The sequence below is a fragment of the Nerophis ophidion genome, linkage group LG24 (assembly GCF_033978795.1).
Source record: "Nerophis ophidion isolate RoL-2023_Sa linkage group LG24, RoL_Noph_v1.0, whole genome shotgun sequence".
Taxonomy (NCBI): domain Eukaryota; kingdom Metazoa; phylum Chordata; class Actinopteri; order Syngnathiformes; family Syngnathidae; genus Nerophis; species Nerophis ophidion.
In genome coordinates, this window is record NC_084634.1 from 36206606 (window position 1) to 36227068 (window position 20463).

The 20463-nt window shown below is 39.0% G+C and overlaps 1 protein-coding gene across 2 annotated transcripts in view; it reads left to right on the forward strand.

The window, feature by feature from the left end:
* The window catches only part of LOC133542397 (matrilin-3-like), a 41027-nt gene extending 34531 nt beyond the window's left edge, over positions 1–6496 (forward strand). For both annotated transcript variants that reach the window (XM_061886466.1, XM_061886465.1), the window contains exons 5-8: positions 185–310; positions 413–515; positions 6002–6074; positions 6194–6496. In XM_061886466.1, coding sequence (XP_061742450.1) covers positions 185–310; positions 413–515; positions 6002–6059 — 287 coding nt within the window. In that variant the 3' untranslated portion in view covers positions 6060–6074; positions 6194–6496. The remainder of the gene's footprint in view (positions 1–184; positions 311–412; positions 516–6001; positions 6075–6193) is intronic.
* Positions 6497–20463: the final 13967 nt, after the last annotated feature.

Below are 20463 nucleotides of genomic sequence, written 5' to 3' on the forward strand. Positions count from 1 at the left end.
TCAGTCATTATTGTGTGAGGTTTTGTATTAGTTATCGTAAAAATCAGATATACAGGCCCCCAGACAGATTTTTTTTCTCTAAATTTGGCCCCCAAGTCAAAATAATTGCCCAGGCCTGTCCTACATTGTAGTGTATTTTACATTTGTAATACCAGCAGAATGAGCCCCTTATTCCCTACTGTAGGTCTGGACCCCTGTGTCATTGGAAACGACTGCGAGCACACCTGTGTCAACAGCGACACGTCCTACTACTGCAAGTGTCGCCACGGTTACACCCTGAATGCGGACCAGAGGACGTGTTCCCTGAAACGTAAGCTCTTACCCTTTCTACTGTTTCATGGATTAAAAATTGCTGATATCACTGGTGAATGTAACGATTTCAAATGTCACGTGTCATTCGTTGTTGGCGCAGAGGTGAAAGTGGTGGAGGTGGTGGTGGTGGATCCTTGCAAGTGTGAAGCCAGGCTGGCTTTCCAGAAGCAGACCCAGGCAGCCATGCAGCAGCTCACTGCCAAACATATCCTTCACATACTTTATGCAACTGTGCAGTAGAAAGGAGCTTCCTATGGCCCCATTCGTCCCGGTTTACCTGACACACGTGTCGTGGACATTTCTTAAAGACGATCCTTTAGTGCAGGGGTAGGGAACCTATGGCTCTAAAGCCAGATGTGGCTCTTTTGATGACTGCATCTGGCTCTCAGATAAATCTTAGCTGACATTGCTTAACGCGATAATTATGAATAATTCCGCTGGATATCCCAGTGCTAAAAATAACATTCAAAATATAAAATATTGACATGCATTTAAATCCATCCATCCGTTTCCTACCGCACCTGTTCAAGAAGTCGCATTAATGGTAAGAAGTATTTTATGTCACGATGGGGGGGTCGCAGCTTGCTGCGGGGTCGTTCTCCCAGGAAGGCAGACAGACTACTCGGGACATGGCATTTAGGTAAAAACATAACTTAATTTAAACTAAAAAAAGATAAAAACAAAAATTGCTCACAGCGGAGGCACAACTTGGGCTAAGGAAGAAAGCTAACGCATAAACAGACTATGAACATAAATCAAACAAAACTTACTTGGCATGGCATGAAGCACGAAACTATGGCAAGGCATGAAACAAGAGCAAGAAAAGATCACATTGACGCCAGGGCGACTGACTGGCAAAGACGAGCTTAAATACTGCCTCTGATTAGTGCTCGGGAAGCAGGTGAGCGGGCGTTTTGTCCACCCGAGACAGGTGGACAAAAGGAGTAACCAAGGAAACCAGACAAGGGAGTGGAAAAAAACAGGAACTTAAAGAGTCCAAAAGACAAACAGCACATGGCCAAACAAAAACATGATCAACAGACATGACATTTTATTTATTATTGGTTAGCTTCAGAATAACAATGTTATGAAAAAGAATAAGAGACTTATTATACTCTAAAAATCTTGGTCTTACTTAAAAATGCACGCATTTAGTTGTATTCAGTGTAAAAAAAATATGATTATGGCTCTCACGGAAATACATTTTGAAATATTTGTCTTTCATGGCTCTCTCAGCCAAAAAGGATCCCGACCCCTGCTTTAGTGACAAATAGCTTTAAAATGATTTATTAAAGTAACAAACAAATAATAACAAGCTTTGCCAAGCGAGACCAAACCAGAACGACACATCCGTTCGTTCCAGCTTGTTCTAACTCCTTTAGAATTTGACATGACAATTATACATTCTCAGAAGTCCCACGCTCCATGCTCATTTACATACAGTACAACAGTGGAATGAATACCTAAAGTCCTGTGAAGAAGGAGAGGGTGTTGTTTGCCCAGAAGGGAGCGGGGGGGGGGTCACTCAGGAAAGAGGAATAATTTAGCTATGTTGGGGGTCAGGAAGAGGAAAAACACATGCCCACGTCAACTATAGTCCACATGTTACATCAAAGACACAGGAGACAGAGCTTGATTAGATAATAGATCTCTTGCCAAGTGTCACTTTCCTGAGCCCAACAAACGACTTTTGGCGACCCGTTCAAAGAACATCATCGATCAAAACAAGTACAAGTAATTTTGCTATCACACACGTAACGTGACAAATTTACACTTTAGCCGCCAGATTAAAATCGAGGTTTGAGTATCTTAAAATGTGTTTTGTGGTATTTGTAATTTAGAAGACAGCGCCATTTGCTAAGGTGAGTGACACTTTCTATCATTTTCCGCGGACTGCATTGTAAAATGTGTCAGAGCCATATGAATAGCTTCCCTACTGTATGTTTACTGTATGCTACTTTATGTCCTACTGGTAGCCAGCATCCTCTGCAGTGGTCATTGTCCACTGTACTATCTCTGTATACACGCCCTCTGGCAACAGCGTCACCTAAATGGATGAATGGATTAATGAACACTTTATTCATTATTCATACCTTACATGGACAGATAAGCAAATGTATGGATGAACTGAGGGATAGATGGATGGACAAATAATTGATAAGATTACAAATTGATGTGTGGATGTGTGAATTAATTGAAACATACATTATAAATGAATGGATGAATATGAATAAATACTTTATCCATGGCTGGATAAATACTTTATAGATGGTGGATGTCCGTATGGATAAGTGAATGAATGGACACATTATAAATGAATTGATCGTACGTATGAATAGTTTATTTATGATTGAGGAATGGATGAATCAATACTTTTTTAGATGGTGAATGTACGTATGGATGAGTGAATGAATATATACATGTTTTTGTAAATCAAAGGATTCATGTGGATGAATACTTTAGTGATCGATGATGGATGAATACCCTTTTAGGTGGTGGAAGGATGAATGCATGTACACATACTTTATGAATGAGTGGATGAATATGGAATAATAATTTTTGAGGATGGATGGATGAATGAATTAATTAATACTTTATAGAAGATGTATGGATTGGTGAATAAATGGCTACATACTTTGTAAATGAGTTGATGAATATGAATGAATAATGTATTGATGGAACGATGAATAATGCATACTTTTAGATGGTAGATGGATGGGTGAATGGAGTATACATATTTAATAAATGAGTGGATAAATAAATTGTAAATTAAAGGATTCATGTGGATGAATACTTTATTGATAGATGAATACCCTTTTAGGTGGTGGAAGGGTGAATGGATGTACACATACTTTATGAATGAGTGGATGAATATGGAGTAATAATTTTTGAGGATGGATGGATGAATGAATGAATGAATACTTTATAGATGGTGTACGGTTTAGTGAATAAATGGCTACATACTTTACGAATGAGTAGATGAATATGAATGATGTATTGATGGAATAATAAATGAATGCATACTTTTTAGATGGTAGATGGATGGGTGAATGGATGTATACATATTTTATAAATGAGTGGATGAATATGGATTAATCTTTCTTTGATGATGGATGAATGAATGAATAAATACTTTATAGATGGTGTATGCTTGAATGGATAAGTGAATAAATGGCTACAATCTTTATATTTGAGTGGATGAATATGAATGAATAATTTATTGATGGAACGATGAATGAATGCATTCTTTTTAGATGGTAGATGGGTGGATAGATGGATGACTGGATAAGCGATATATACTTTATAAATGAAAGGATGAATACGGGTAAATGATTTATTGATGATGGATGGATGAATACTTTACAGCTGGTGGATGTATTTAGTGATGAGTGAATGAATAAATACATACTTTATATATATATGTATGAATACTTTATTTATGGTTGAGTGGATGGACAGATAGGTTAATGGCTGGATGAATTAATACTTTTTAGATGCGGGATGTATGCATGGAGGAGTGAATGAATTCTATAAATTAATGGATTAATATTGTTGAATACTTTATTGATGATACATTGATGGATGGGTGAATAGATGTATGGATACTTTATAAATGAGTGGATGAATATGGATGAATAATTTTTTGATGATAGATGAATGACTACTTTATTGATGGTGTATAATCGTATGGATAAGTGAATAAATGGCGACATACTGTCCGTTATAAATGAGTGGATGAATATGAAATAATTAATTGATGGAATGATGGATGAATGCATACTTTTGAAATGGTGGATGGATGGATACATACTTTATAAATAAGAGGATGAATATGGGGGAATAATTTATTTATGATAGATTATGGATGAATACTTTATTGATGGTGGATGGATGCATTTATAAATGAATGAATGGATACATATTTATAAATGACTAAATTAATACTGAATTGATGATAGATGGTTGGATGAATGATAGCTGGCGGATGCATGTATGGATGAGTTATGAATACTTAACGAATGAGTCGATGAATATGGATGAATACTTTATTGATGATGGAATAATTAATACTTTATTGATGGTGGATGGAAGCATTTAAAAGTGAATGACTGGATACATACTGTATGAATGATTGGATGAATACTTAATTAATGATGGTTGATAGATGGTGGGATGAATGTATACATTATAGATTGTGGTTGGACGGATGGATGAGCGAATGAATGGATGGATATAGATGGTGGATAAAGAGTATGTTTGCATTGGCGAATTAATGAATAAATACTTTATATTTGAATGGATGAATTAAAAAATATGGGTGAATACTTAATGGATGGATGGATGGATGGTGAATAAATAGTATGTTTGTATTGGTGAATTAATTAATAAATATTTTATATTTAAATGGTTGAATTCAAGAAAATGGGTGAATACATTATAGATGGATGGATGGAGAATACTTTGTAAATGGTGGATATATGGATGAATGAATACTTTATAGGCCGTTGTTGGACGGATAGATGAGTGAATGAATGGTTACATACTTCATAAATGAGTCGATGGGTATAGATGAATACTTTATTGATGGATGATAGATGGTAAATAAATAGTATGTTTGTATTGGCGAATTAATGAATAAATACTTTATATATGAATGGATTAATTCAAGAAAATAGGTGAATACTTTATGGATGATTGGAGAATAGTTTATAAATGGTGGATATATGGATAAATTAATACTTTATAGACCGTGGTTGGATGGATACATGAGTGAATGAATGAAAACATACTTCATTAATGAGTGGATGGGTATAGATGAATACTTTATGGATGATAAAATTACTTAATGAAAGGATGGTTGGATGGATGGAAAATACTTTATAAATTATTGGATGAATTGATTAAAATGGATAATTACTTGATGGAAGGATGGATGGATGGAAAATACTTTATAAATGATTGGATGAATTGATTAAAATTGATAATTACTTCATGGAAGGAGGGATGGATGGATAGGGAATACTTAGCTTAAAGGGTGAGTGAATGAATAGATACACTATGGATAATGGATGGATGGGTTGATGAAGGGATGGAATGATAAACTGATGATTGGACAGATGTAAATGGATGAATGGCTGCTTCATTAAGGACAGAGGGGTGACAGGATGAACAAATACTATCTTAATGGGTGGTTAGTGATGAATGGATGCAAAGATGAAGGGATTAATCCTTTATGGGTGGATAATAAATGCACTATTGGATGGATGGATGATTGGACTGATGACAAAGAGACAATGACATTTTTTGAATGAATGATGAAAGCATAAACAGAGGGACGAATAGTTTATATGACCAGATGTTTGGATGACTCGATGATGAAGGGATGGACATATACTTAATAGATGGGTAGAATGGATGTGAATAGTAATGATGGAATACGTTATGGAAGAATGAATAAACGACTGGATGAATTAATGAATTATTGATTGGTCTGTGGCTGAACATATCATTAGATGTACGACAAAGGTATGGTTGACTACTTCGTAGATAAAAGATGACTACTTCATAGATAAAAGATGGCTGGATGAATAGATGAATGGATAAATAGTAGCTAGACAGAGACAGGGAGTGAGTGAGTGAGGGAGATGCAGGAGGTAAATGTGTTTGCAGATGCTCCTTGACGGAGGCCACTAGCTGATGTTATGGCGAGGATAGCACGTGTGGAGAGTGAGCTTGGTCGAGCGTAAAGCTCTGACAAAGAGGTGAGTGTTGGCGCCGGGAGTGTTGACTGCTAAAAAAAAAAAAAAAAAAAAAAAGACGAAGTTAAAGTCTTCCCAGCGACCACACAGCGTGACCCGGGGTTTATTTATTCTTTGCACAGAGGTCCAGTGGGTGTGGGAGACATGGCCGGCTGCAACACACACATGTGCGGACAGGATGTCAATCAAGCATGCAGCTTGCACACGTTACTACTCATCACATCCACACTTCTACTGTATATACTTCTTTCTTTCATTCTTCAATATTATAAACTATTATTTCTTTTTATATGCTCTAATGCTACATTCAATGTATCTATTTAAACTCCTTTGTTGATAAGTATCATGAAGTGATATATTCATGTACTGTACACACTATGTATGTTTTGTTGGCAGAGAAAATGTAAATAAACTCATCAGGAATATTTTGTGTTTGTGTTTTTTTTCTAAAAACTAACAGTAATGTGAGTAAAGATTTGCTATATATGTATGTTTGTATATATATATATATATATATATATATATATATATATATATATATATATGTATATATATGCATGTATATATATATATATGTATGTGTGTGTATATATTTATATATATATGTGTGTATATATGTATATATAAGTGTGTGTATATGTGTATATATATATATATATGTGTGTGATTATATGTATATATATGTGTGTATATACTTACACACATTTATTATCAAAATGTCATACTGTCAATTTTATTTTTATGTCTTAAAAGGTTTTTAAAAGTTTTTGAAGACATTCCGACAATACAATTGCGTTTGTGTACAAATGTTGGGTTTTTTTTTTTTTTTAAGATAATTTCAATTATTCAAGTCAGTAATCACCTGTGATTAATCCATATTCCAAAATGTGATTAATCAGATAAAAAAAAATAATATGTATATATATATATGTATATATATATGTATATATATATATATATATATATATATATATATATATATATATATATATATATGTATATATATGTGTATATATATATGTATGTATTTATATATGTATGTATATATATATGTATATATATATATGTGCATATATATATGTATATATTTATATATATATGTATATATATATATATATATATGTATATATATATATATGTGTACATATATGTATATATATATATATATATATATATACATATATATATATATATATATATAAATAGACTCAGGATAGTCCAGGGGTTAAGACTGCCACCTTGGATTGAAAAGTACTGCGTTCAAACCCCACTCTGGTTGATGGTATGTTGTTCAACTTCTATACTACTTTCTGAACCAGGAGTCCTTGATTATATTTGTGTGTGGAACGCAATCAGGAATTCACAAAACCCAGGATAGGCCAGGGGTTACGACTGCTACCTTGTAAGAAAAGGTAGTGGGTTCGAATCCCACTCTGGTTGATAGTATTTTGTTGTACCTCATCATACTTTACTGAAACAGGAATCCTCGATTACATTTGTGTATGGGAAAAAAAGGCAGAGGGAGGCTATCCTCTCGTCCACTGGGTTGAACTCCAAAGTGCAGGCTTTGAGCCTGGGTGCAACAAGACTTGAGACCCCATCCCGTCGCCTCTCAATGCCAGAATGGAAGAAAGTCCAGCCCCTCTCGAGAGAACTGGTTACAAAGCCCTTGCTGTGCGTCAAAGTGAGTCCGACTATAACCAGCCGGAACTTCTCCATCTCCCGCACTAGCTCTGGCCCCATTGACCCGCGTCCGGGCGAGGGAAATGTGGATCCTTGGTTTGTTTTCTTCATGGGAGGTTTTTGAGCTGCTCTTTGTCTGATCCCTCACCTAGGACCTGTTTGTCTTGGGAGACCCTACCAGGGGGCATAAAGCCTCGGACAACATAGCTCTGCGGATCATTGGGACACGCAAACTCCTCTACCGCGATAAGGTGGCAGCTCAGGGAGAACCAGGAGTCCTCGATTACATTTGCGTATGGAACACAATCGCAAATTCACCCAATCCAGGATAGACAAGGGGTTAAGACTGCTGACTCAGAATGAAATGTAGTGGGTTCGAATCCCACTCTACTTCATGGTATTTTGTTCTCCCTCATCATACTTTACTGAAACAGGAGTCCTCAATTACATTTGTCTATGGAAAAAAAATTACACTCTTATAAGACCCGGGATCACCCAGTGGTTAAGACTATTGAATTAGAACTAGAGGTACTGAGTTCGAGCCCCACACCGCCCGACAGTATTTCGTTTCACCTGAACAAACTTTAGTGAGCCAGGGGTCGTAGATAACGTTTATGTATGGAAAGAAATCTACTCTGCATAAGACCCAGGATAGTCCAGGGGTTAAGACTGCTGACTCGGAATGAAAGGAACTGGGTTCAAACCATATTCGGGTTGAAGTTATTTTGTCCTACCTCTATAATACTTTACTGAACCTGGAGTCCTAGATTATATTTGTGTATTGAACAAAATCAAAACATCTCCGAACCCAGAATAGTCCAGGGGTTAAGACTGCCACCTTGGATTGAAAAGTACTGGGTCAAACCCCACCCTGGTTGATGGTATGATGTTCAACTTCTATAATACTTTCTGAACCAGGAGTCCTTGATTATATTTGTGTGTGGAACGCAATCATGCATTCGCAAAACCAAGGATAGGCCAGGGGTTAAGACTGCTGCCTTGTAAGAAAAGGTAGTGGGTTTGAATCCCACTCTGGTTGATAGTATTTTGTTGTACCTCATCATACTTTACTGAAACAAAATCCTCGATTACATTTGTGTATGGGAAAAAAATAAGACATCCCAAGAACCAGGATAGACCAGGGGTTAAGACTGCTAACTTGTAAGGAAAGCTAGTGGGTTCGAATCCCACTCTGGTTGATAGTATTTTCTTGTACCTCATCATACTTTACTGAAACAGGAATCCTCGATTACATTTGTGTATGGGAAAAAAATAAAACTTCACGAGACCCAGGATAGCCCAGGAGTTAAGACTGCTGACTCGGAAGGAAAGTTAGTGGGTTCGAATCCCACTCTGGTTGAAAGTATTTTCTTGTACCTCATCATACTTTACTGAAACAGGAATCCTCGATTACATTTTTGTGTGGGAAAAAAATCAGTCACCACAAAACCCAGGATGGCTCAGTGGTTAAGACTGCTAACTTGTAAGGAAATGTAGTGGGTTCGAATCCCACTCTGGTTGATCGTATTTTGTTGTACCTCATCATACTTTAGTGAAACAAAATCCTCGATTACATTTGTGTATGGGAAAAAAATAAGTGATCACAAGACCCAGGATAGACCAGGGGTTAAGACTGCTAACTTGTAAGGAAAGCTAGTGGGTTCCAATCCCACTCTGGTTGATAGTATTTTCTTGTACCTCATCATACTTTACTGAAACAGGAATCCTCGATTACATTTGTGTATGGGAAAAAAATAAGGCTTCACAAGACCCAGGATAACCCAGGGGTTAAGACTGCTGACTCGGAAGGAAAGGTAGTGGGTTCGAATCCCACTCTGGTTGAAAGTATTTTCTTGTACCTCATCATACTTTACTGAAACAGGAATCCTCGATTACATTTGTGTGTGGGAAAAAAATCAGTAACCACAAGACCCAGGATGGCCCAGTGGTTAAGACTGCTAACTTCTAAGGAAATGTAGTGGGTTCGAATCCCACTCTGGTTGATCGTATTTTGTTGTACCTCATCATACTTTACTGAAACAGGAATCCTCGATTACATTTGTGTATGGGAAAAAAATTAGTTATCACAAGACCCAGGATAGCCCAGTGGTTAAGACTGCTGACTCTGAAGGAAAGGTACTGGGTTTGAATCACACTCTGGTTGAAAGTATTTTCTTGTACCTCATCATACTTTACCGAACCAGGAATCCTCGATTACATTTGTGTATGGGAAAAAAGGAAACTTTCACAAGACCCAGGATAGCCTATTGGTTATTACTGTTGAATTACAACAAGAGGCATTGAGTTTGATCCCCACACCGCCCTACAGTATTTTGTTTCACCTGAACAAACATTAGTGAGCCAGGGGTCGTAGATAACGTTTATGTATGGAAAGAAATCTAACATTTATAAGACCCAGGATAGGACAGGGGTTAGGACTGCTCACTCGGAATGAAAGGAACTGGGTTCAAACCCTGTTCGGTTTGAAGGGTTTTTGTCCTACCTCTATAATACTTTACTCAACCAGGAGTCCTCGGTTATATTTGTGTATTGTAACACATTCAAATTATTTCAAAACCCAGGATAGTCCAGGGGTTAAGACTGCTGACTCGGAATGAAAGGAACTGGGTTCAAACCCTATTCAGGTTGAAGTTATTTTGTCCTACCTCTATAATACTTTACTGAACCTGGAGTCCTCGATTATATTTGTGTATTGAACAAAATCAAAACATCTCCAAACCCAGGATAGTCCAGGGGTTAAGACTGCCACCTTGGATTGAAAAGTACTGGGTTCAAACCCCACTCTGGTTGATGGTATGTTGTTCAACTTCTATAATACTTTCTGAACCAGGAGTCCTTGATTATATTTGTGTGTGGAACGCAATCATGCATTCACAAAACCCAGAATAGGCCAGGGGTTAAGACTGCTGCCTTGTAAGAAAAGGTAGTGGGTTCGAATCCCACTCCGGTTGGTAGTATTTTGTTGTACCTCATCATACTTTACTGAAACAGGAATCCTCGATTACATTTGTGTATGGGAAAAAAATAAGTCATCACAAGACCCAGGATAGACCAGGGGTTAAGACAGCTAACTTGTAAGGAAAGCTAGTGGTTTCGAATCCCACTCTGTTTGATAGTATTTTCTTGTACCTCATCATACTTTACTGAAACAGGAATCCTCGATTACATTTGTGTATGGGAAAAGAATAAGGCTTCACAAGACCCAGGATAGACCAGGGGTTAAGACTGATAACTTGGACGGAAAGCTGGTGGGTTCGAATCCCACTCTGGTTGATAGTGTTTTCTTGTACCTCATCATACTTTACTGAAACAGGAATCCTCGATTACATTTGTGTATGGGAAAAAAATAAGTCATCACAACACCCAGGATAGACCAGGGGTTAAGACTGCTAACTTGTAAGGAAAGCTAGTGGGTTCCAATCCCACTCTGGTTGATAGTATTTTCTTGTACCTCATCATACTTTACTGAAACAGGAATTCTCGATTACATTTGTGTATGGGAAAAAAATAAGGCTTCACAAGACCCAGGATAGCCCAGGGGTTAAGACTGCTGACTCGGAAGGAAAGGTAGTGGGTTCGAATCCCACTCTGGTTGAAAGTATTTTCTTGTACCTCATCATACTTTACTGAAACAGGAATCCTCGATTACATTTGTGTGTGGGAAAAAAATCAGTCACCACAAAACCCAGGATGGCTCAGTGGTTAAGACTGCTAACTTGTAAGGAAATGTAGTGGGTTCGAATCCCACTCTGGTTGATCGTATTTTGTTGTACCTCATCATACTTTAGTGAAACAAAATCCTCGATTACATTTGTGTATGGGAAAAAAATAAGTGATCACAAGACCCAGGATAGACCAGGGGTTAAGACTGCTAACTTGTAAGGAAAGCTAGTGGGTTCCAATCCCACTCTGGTTGATAGTATTTTCTTGTACCTCATCATACTTTACTAAAACAGGAATCCTCGATTACATTTGTGTATGGGAAAAAAATAAGGCTTCACAAGACCCAGGATAACCCAGGGGTTAAGACTGCTGACTCGGAAGGAAAGGTAGTGGGTTCGAATCCCACTCTGGTTGAAAGTATTTTCTTGTACCTCATCATACTTTACTGAAACAGGAATCCTCGATTACATTTGTGTGTGGGAAAAAAATCAGTAACCACAAGACCCAGGATGGCCCAGTGGTTAAGACTGCTAACTTGTAAGGAAATGTAGTGGGTTCGAATCCCACTCTGGTTGATCGTATTTTGTTGTACCTCATCATACTTTACTGAAACAGGAATCCTCGATTACATTTGTGTATGGGAAAAAAATTAGTTATCACAAGACCCAGGATAGCCCAGTGGTTAAGACTGCTGACTCTGAAGGAAAGGTACTGGGTTTGAATCACACTCTGGTTGAAAGTATTTTCTTGTACCTCATCATACTTTACCGAACCAGGAATCCTCGATTACATTTGTGTATGGGAAAAAAGGAAACTTTCACAAGACCCAGGATAGCCTATTGGTTATTACTGTTGAATTACAACAAGAGGCATTGAGTTCGATCCCCACACCGCCCTACAGTATTTTGTTTCACCTGAACAAACATTAGTGAGCCAGGGGTCGTAGATAACGTTTATGTATGGAAAGAAATCTAACATTTATAAGACCCAGGATAGGACAGGGGTTAGGACTGCTCACTCGGAATGAAAGGAACTGGGTTCAAACCCTGTTCGGTTTGAAGGGTTTTTGTCCTACCTCTATAATACTTTACTCAACCAGGAGTCCTCGGTTATATTTGTGTATTGTAACACATTCAAATTATTTCAAAACCCAGGATAGTCCAGGGGTTAAGACTGCTGACTCGGAATGAAAGGAACTGGGTTCAAACCCTATTCAGGTTGAAGTTATTTTGTCCTACCTCTATAATACTTTACTGAACCTGGAGTCCTCGATTATATTTGTGTATTGAACAAAATCAAAACATCTCCTAACCCAGGATAGTCCAGGGGTTAAGACTGCCACCTTGGATTGAAAAGTACTGGGTTCAAACCCCACTCTGGTTGATGGTATGTTGTTCAACTTCTATAATACTTTCTGAACCAGGAGTCCTTGATTATATTTGTGTGTGGAACGCAATCATGCATTCACAAAACCCAGAATAGGCCAGGGGTTAAGACTGCTGCCTTGTAAGAAAAGGTAGTGGGTTCGAATCCCACTCTGGTTGATAGTATTTTCTTGTACCTCATCATACTTTACTAAAACAGGAATCCTCGATTACATTTGTGTATGGGAAAAAAATAAGGCTTCACAAGACCCAGGATAACCCAGGGGTTAAGACTGCTGACTCGGAAGGAAAGGTAGTGGGTTCGAATCCCACTCTGGAAAATAAGTGATCACAAGACCCAGGATAGACCAGGGGTTAAGACTGCTAACTTGTAAGGAAAGCTAGTGGGTTCCAATCCCACTCTGGTTGATAGTATTTTCTTGTACCTCATCATACTTTACTAAAACAGGAATCCTCGATTACATTTGTGTATGGGAAAAAAATAAGGCTTCACAAGACCCAGGATAACCCAGGGGTTAAGACTGCTGACTCGGAAGGAAAGGTAGTGGGTTCGAATCCCACTCTGGTTGAAAGTATTTTCTTGTACCTCATCATACTTTACTGAAACAGGAATCCTCGATTACATTTGTGTGTGGGAAAAAAATCAGTAACCACAAGACCCAGGATGGCCCAGTGGTTAAGACTGCTAACTTGTAAGGAAATGTAGTGGGTTCGAATCCCACTCTGGTTGATCGTATTTTGTTGTACCTCATCATACTTTACTGAAACAGGAATCCTCGATTACATTTGTGTATGGGAAAAAAATTAGTTATCACAAGACCCAGGATAGCCCAGTGGTTAAGACTGCTGACTCTGAAGGAAAGGTACTGGGTTTGAATCACACTCTGGTTGAAAGTATTTTCTTGTACCTCATCATACTTTACCGAACCAGGAATCCTCGATTACATTTGTGTATGGGAAAAAAGGAAACTTTCACAAGACCCAGGATAACCTATTGGTTATTACTGTTGAATTACAACAAGAGGCATTGAGTTCGATCCCCACACCGCCCTACAGTATTTTGTTTCACCTGAACAAACATTAGTGAGCCAGGGGTCGTAGATAACGTTTATGTATGGAAAGAAATCTAACATTTATAAGACCCAGGATAGGACAGGGGTTAGGACTGCTCACTCGGAATGAAAGGAACTGGGTTCAAACCCTGTTCGGTTTGAAGGGTTTTTGTCCTACCTCTATAATACTTTACTCAACCAGGAGTCCTCGGTTATATTTGTGTATTGTAACACATTGAAATTATTTCAAAACCCAGGATAGTCCAGGGGTTAAGACTGCTGACTCGGAATGAAAGGAACTGGGTTCAAACCCTATTCAGGTTGAAGTTATTTTGTCCTACCTCTATAATACTTTACTGAACCTGGAGTCCTCGATTATATTTGTGTATTGAACAAAATCAAAACATCTCCAAACCCAGGATAGTCCAGGGGTTAAGACTGCCACCTTGGATTGAAAAGTACTGGGTTCAAACCCCACTCTGGTTGATGGTATGTTGTTCAACTTCTATAATACTTTCTGAACCAGGAGTCCTTGATTATATTTGTGTGTGGAACGCAATCATGCATTCACAAAACCCAGAATAGGCCAGGGGTTAAGACTGCTGCCTTGTAAGAAAAGGTAGTGGGTTCGAATCCCACTCTGGTTGGTAGTATTTTGTTGTACCTCATCATACTTTACTGAAACAGGAATCCTCGATTACATTTGTGTATGGGAAAAACATAAGTCATCACAAGACCCAGGATAGACCAGGGGTTAAGACAGCTAACTTGTAAGGAAAGCTAGTGGTTTCGAATCCCACTCTGTTTGATAGTATTTTCTTGTACCTCATCATACTTTACTGAAACAGGAATCCTCGATTACATTTGTGTATGGGAAAAGAATAAGGCTTCACAAGACCCAGGATAGACCAGGGGTTAAGACTGATAACTTGGACGGAAAGCTGGTGGTTTCGAATCCCACTCTGGTTGATAGTGTTTTCTTGTACCTCATCATACTTTACTGAAACAGGAATCCTCGATTACATTTGTGTATGGGAAAAAAATAAGTCATCACAACACCCAGGATAGACCAGGGGTTAAGACTGCTAACTTGTAAGGAAAGCTAGTGGGTTCCAATCCCACTCTGGTTGATAGTATTTTCTTGTACCTCATCATACTTTACTGAAACAGGAATTCTCGATTACATTTGTGTATGGGAAAAAAATAAGGCTTCACAAGACCCAGGATAGCCCAGGGGTTAAGACTGCTGACTCGGAAGGATAGGTAGTGGGTTCGAATCCCACTCTGGTTGAAAGTATTTTCTTGTACCTCATCATACTTTACTGAAACAGGAATCCTCGATTACATTTGTGTGTGGGAAAAAAATAAGTCACCACAAGACCCAGGATGGCCCAGTGGTTAAGACTGCTAACTTGTAAGGAAATGTAGTGGGTTCGAATCCCACTCTGGTTGATCGTATTTTGTTGTACCTCATCATACTTTACTGAAACAGGAATCCTCGATTACATTTGTGTATGGGAAAAAAATTAGTTATCACAAGACCCAGGATAGCCCAGTGGTTAAGACTGCTGACTCTGAAGGAAAGGTACTGGGTTTGAATCACACTCTGGTTGAAAGTATTTTCTTGTACCTCATCATACTTTACCGAACCAGGAATCCTCGATTACATTTGTGTATGGGAAAAAAGGAAACTTTCACAAGACCCAGGATAGCCTATTGGTTATTACTGTTGAATTACAACAAGAGGCATTGAGTTCGATCCCCACACCGCCCTACAGTATTTTGTTTCACCTGAACAAACATTAGTGAGCCAGGGGTCGTAGATAACGTTTATGTATGGAAAGAAATCTAACATTTATAAGACCCAGGATAGGACAGGGGTTAGGACTGCTCACTCGGAATGAAAGGAACTGGGTTCAAACCCTGTTCGGTTTGAAGGGTTTTTGTCCTACCTCTATAATACTTTACTCAACCAGGAGTCCTCGGTTATATTTGTGTATTGTAACACATTCAAATTATTTTAAAACCCAGGATAGTCCAGGGGTTAAGACTGCTGACTCGGAATGAAAGGAACTGGGTTCAAACCCTATTCAGGTTGAAGTTATTTTGTCCTACCTCTATTATACTTTACTGAACCTGGAGTCCTCGATTATATTTGTGTATTGAACAAAATCAAAACATCTCCAAACCCAGGATAGTCCAGGGGTTAAGACTGCCACCTTGGATTGAAAAGTACTGGGTTCAAACCCCACTCTGGTTGATGGTATGTTGTTCAACTTCTATAATACTTTCTGAACCAGGAGTCCTTGATTATATTTGTGTGTGGAACGCAATCATGCATTCACAAAACCCAGAATAGGCCAGGGGTTAAGACTGCTGCCTTGTAAGAAAAGGTAGTGGGTTCGAATCCCACTCTGGTTGGTAGTATTTTGTTGTACCTCATCATACTTTACTGAAACAGGAATCCTCGATTACATTTGTGTATGGGAAAAAAATAAGTCATCACAAGACCCAGGATAGACCAGGGGTTAAGACAGCTAACTTATAAGGAAAGCTAGTGGTTTCGAATCCCACTCTGTTTGATAGTATTTTCTTGTACCTCATCATACTTTACTGAAACAGGAATCCTCGATTACATTTGTGTATGGGAAAAGAATAAAGCTTCACAAGACCCAGGATAGACCAGCGGTTAAGACTGATAACTTGGAAGGAAAGCTGGTGGGTTCGAATCCCACTCTGGTTGATAGTGTTTTCTTGTACCTCATCATACTTTACTGAAACAGGAATCCTCGATTACATTTGTGTATGGGAAAAAAATAAGTCATCACAACACCCAGGATAGACCAGGGGTTAAGACTGCTAACTTGTAAGGAAAGCTAGTGGGTTCCAATCCCACTCTGGTTGATAGTATTTTCTTGTACCTCATCATACTTTACTGAAACAGGAATTCTCGATTACATTTGTGTATGGGAAAAAAATAAGGCTTCACAAGACCCAGGATAGCCCAGGGGTTAAGACTGCTGACTCGGAAGGAAAGGTAGTGGGTTCGAATCCCACTTTGGTTGAAAGTATTTTCTTGTACCTCATCATACTTTACTGAAACAGGAATCCTCGATTACATTTGTGTGTGGGAAAAAAATAAGTCACCACAAGACCCAGGATGGCCCAGTGGTTAAGACTGCTAACTTGTAAGGAAATGTAGTGGGTTCGAATCCCACTCTGGTTGATAGTATTTTCTTGTACCTCATCATACTTTACTGAAACAGGAATCCTCGATTACATTTGTGTATGGGAAAAAAATTAGTCATCACAAGACCCAGGATAGCCCAGTTGTTAAGACTGCTGACTCTGAAAGAAAGGTAGTGGGTTCGAATCCCACTCTAGTTGAAAGTATTTTCTTGTACCTCATCATACTTTACTGAACCAGGAATCCTCGATTACATTTGTGTATGGGAAAAAAAGAAAACTTTCACAAGACCCAGGATAGCCTATTGGTTATTACTGTTGAATTGCAACAAGAGGCATTGAGTTCGATCCCCACACGGCCCGACAGTATTTTGTTTCACCTGAACAAACTTTAGTGAGCCAGGGGTCATAGATAACGTTTATGTATGGAAAGAAATCTAATATTTATAAGACCCAGGATAGGACAGGGGTTAGGACTGCTGACTCGGAATGAAAAGAACTGGGTTCAAACCCTGTTCGGTTTGAAGGGTTTTTGTCCTACCTCTATAATACTTTACTCAACCAGGAGTCCTCGGTTATATTTGTGTATTGTAACACATTCAAATCATTTCAAAACCCAGGATAGTCCAGGGGTTAAGACTGCTGACTCGGAATGAAAGGAACTGGGTTCAAACCCTGTTCAGGTTGAAGTTATTTTGTCCTACCTCTATAATACTTTACTGAACCTGGAGTCCTCGATTATATTTGTGTATTGAACAAAATCAAAACATCTCCAAACCCAGGATAGTCCAGGGGTTAAGACTGCCACCTTGGATTGAAAAGTACTGGGTTCAAACCCCACTCTGGTTGATGGTGTGTTGTTCAACTTCTATAATACTTTCTGAACCAGGAGTCCTTGATTATATTTGTGTGTGGAATGCAATCATGCATTCACAAAACCCAGGATAGGCCAGGGGTTAAGACTGCTGCCTTGTAAGAAAAGGGAGTGGGTTCGAATCCCACTCTGGTTGATAGTATTTTGTTGTACCTCATCATACTTTACTGAAACAGGAATCCTCGATTACATTTGTGTATGGGAAAAAAATAAGGCTTCACAAGACCCAGGATAGACCAGGGATTAAGACTGCTAACTTGTAAGGAAAGCTAGTGGGTTCGAATCCCACTCTGGTTGATAGTATTTTCTTGTACCTCATCATACTTTACTGAAACAGGAATCCTCGATTACATTTGTGTATGGGAAAAAAATAAAGTTTCACAAGACCTAGGATAGCCCAGGGGTTAAGACTGCTGACTCGGAAGGAAAGGTAGTGGGTTCGAATCCCACTCTGGTTGAAAGTATTTTCTTGTACCTCGTCATACTTTACTGAAACAGGAATCCTCGATTACATTTGTGTGTGGGAAAAAAATAAGAGTTCACAAGACCCAGGATAGCCCAGTGGTTAAGGCTCTTGACTCTGGTGGAAAAATACTGTGTTTGAGTCCTGGTTGGGTTTACATGCAATTTACAAAGCTGCTTTGACAGTGACAAGGTGGCATATATTGTGACTCATGTAATGTTAAAATAAATATTTAATTAAGTTTTTTTTTTTTTTATCCAATTACAATTAACCTATTTTATTTTATCTGTACCCAGGAGAGCTCATCGGTCAACGCTCTCTATTATTAACTTTATACTCCTATTCCCACCCACCTCAGGAATTACACTTTCACACACACACACACACATTCTTCCTTACACACACAGGTAACCCCTGAGGTGTCATCACTGACTTTTTGACTATATATTTTTTTATTTTTTTTTTATTTTTTAGTGTTGACTTAATTGTTCAACTATATGTTAGTCAAACAAGTAGCACATAACATTACTCAGTGTGGGGGAGAAGAAACACCCCACAATGTATGTCGTTTTGACGCCATACAGCCAAATTACTGATTCCCTCTATGGGATTTGAACTCACTACCCCTGTATTAGAAGCCCACAGTGTTGACCATTGAGCTATCCTGGGTCCCCTCAAACTTCGGTTTTCGCTCATATACAAATGTAATCAGTGAACTATGATGCAGGCGAAAAAACAACATCTTCCCAGTTATGGATTTGAACCCAGGAGCACTGCGTGAGAGACAGCAGACTTAACCATTGAGCTACCGTGGGTCCCATTGAGGTTTGGTTTTTGCCCAATACAATGTAATCAGTGAACTATGATCAGGGCGAAATAAAAAGATCTTTCAAGTTAGGGATTTGAACCCAGCAGTACTGCGTGAGAGGCAGCAGTCTTAACCATTGAGCTACCCTGAGTCTTGTTGAGATTTAATTTTGACAGTGATTTGTTCCATCTCTATCATATTTTACTGAACCAGGAGTCCTGGATTACATTTGTGCATGGACAACAGTCAGGACCCGTCCCCCCACCCGAAGGCGCAGGGAGGCTATCCTCTCGTCCACTGGGTTGAACTCCAATGTGCAGGCTTTGAGCCTGGGGGCAACAAGACTTGAGACCCCAGCCCGTCGCCTCTCACTGCCGGCAATGCCAGAATGGAAGAAAGTCCAGCCCCTCTCGAGAGAACTGGTTAGAGAGCCCTTGCTGTGCCACAATTGGAGCCGCTAACGTTCTCGCAACTATCCAAAAGCCTTCATCCTGATGACATTAATATGGGCGTGCTTTGAAGCCATTGCCTTAGACACCTTCAATAACATTTACGAACCGATTGTTGGTCCGGCAACATGTTCCTCAATTACACGTTCAAGATTGAAAGGCATGCCGGGTGATACAGAGTACACTGATGGTTGTGATATAAAAAACTTTAACACTTACTAATATGCGCCACGCTGTGAAGCCACACAATACAAGATTGACAAGCACATTTCGGGAGAACATCCTCACAGTAACACAACATCAATCAATCAATCAATCAATGTTTACTTATATAGCCCTAAATCACTAGTGTCTCAAAGGGCTGCACAAACCACTACCATATCCTCGGTAGGCCCACATAAGGGCAAGGAAAACTCACACCCAGTGGGACGTCGGTGACAATGATGACTATGAGAACTTTGGAGAGGACGAAAGCAATGGATGTCGAGCGGGTCTAACATCATACTGTGAAAGTTAAATCCATATTGGATCCAACGCAGTCGCGAGAGTCCAGTCCAAAGCGGATCCAACACAGCAGCGAGAGTCCCGTTCACAGCGGAGCCAGCAGGAAACCATCCCAAGCGGAGGCGGATCTGCAGCGCAGAGATGTCCCCAGCCGATACACAGGCAAGCAGTACATGGCCACCGGATCGGACCGGACCCCCTCCACAAGGGAGAGTGGGACATAGGAGAAAAAGAAAACAAACGGCAGATCAACTGGTCTAAAAAATTTGTCTATTTAAAGGCTAGAGTATACAAATGAGTTTTA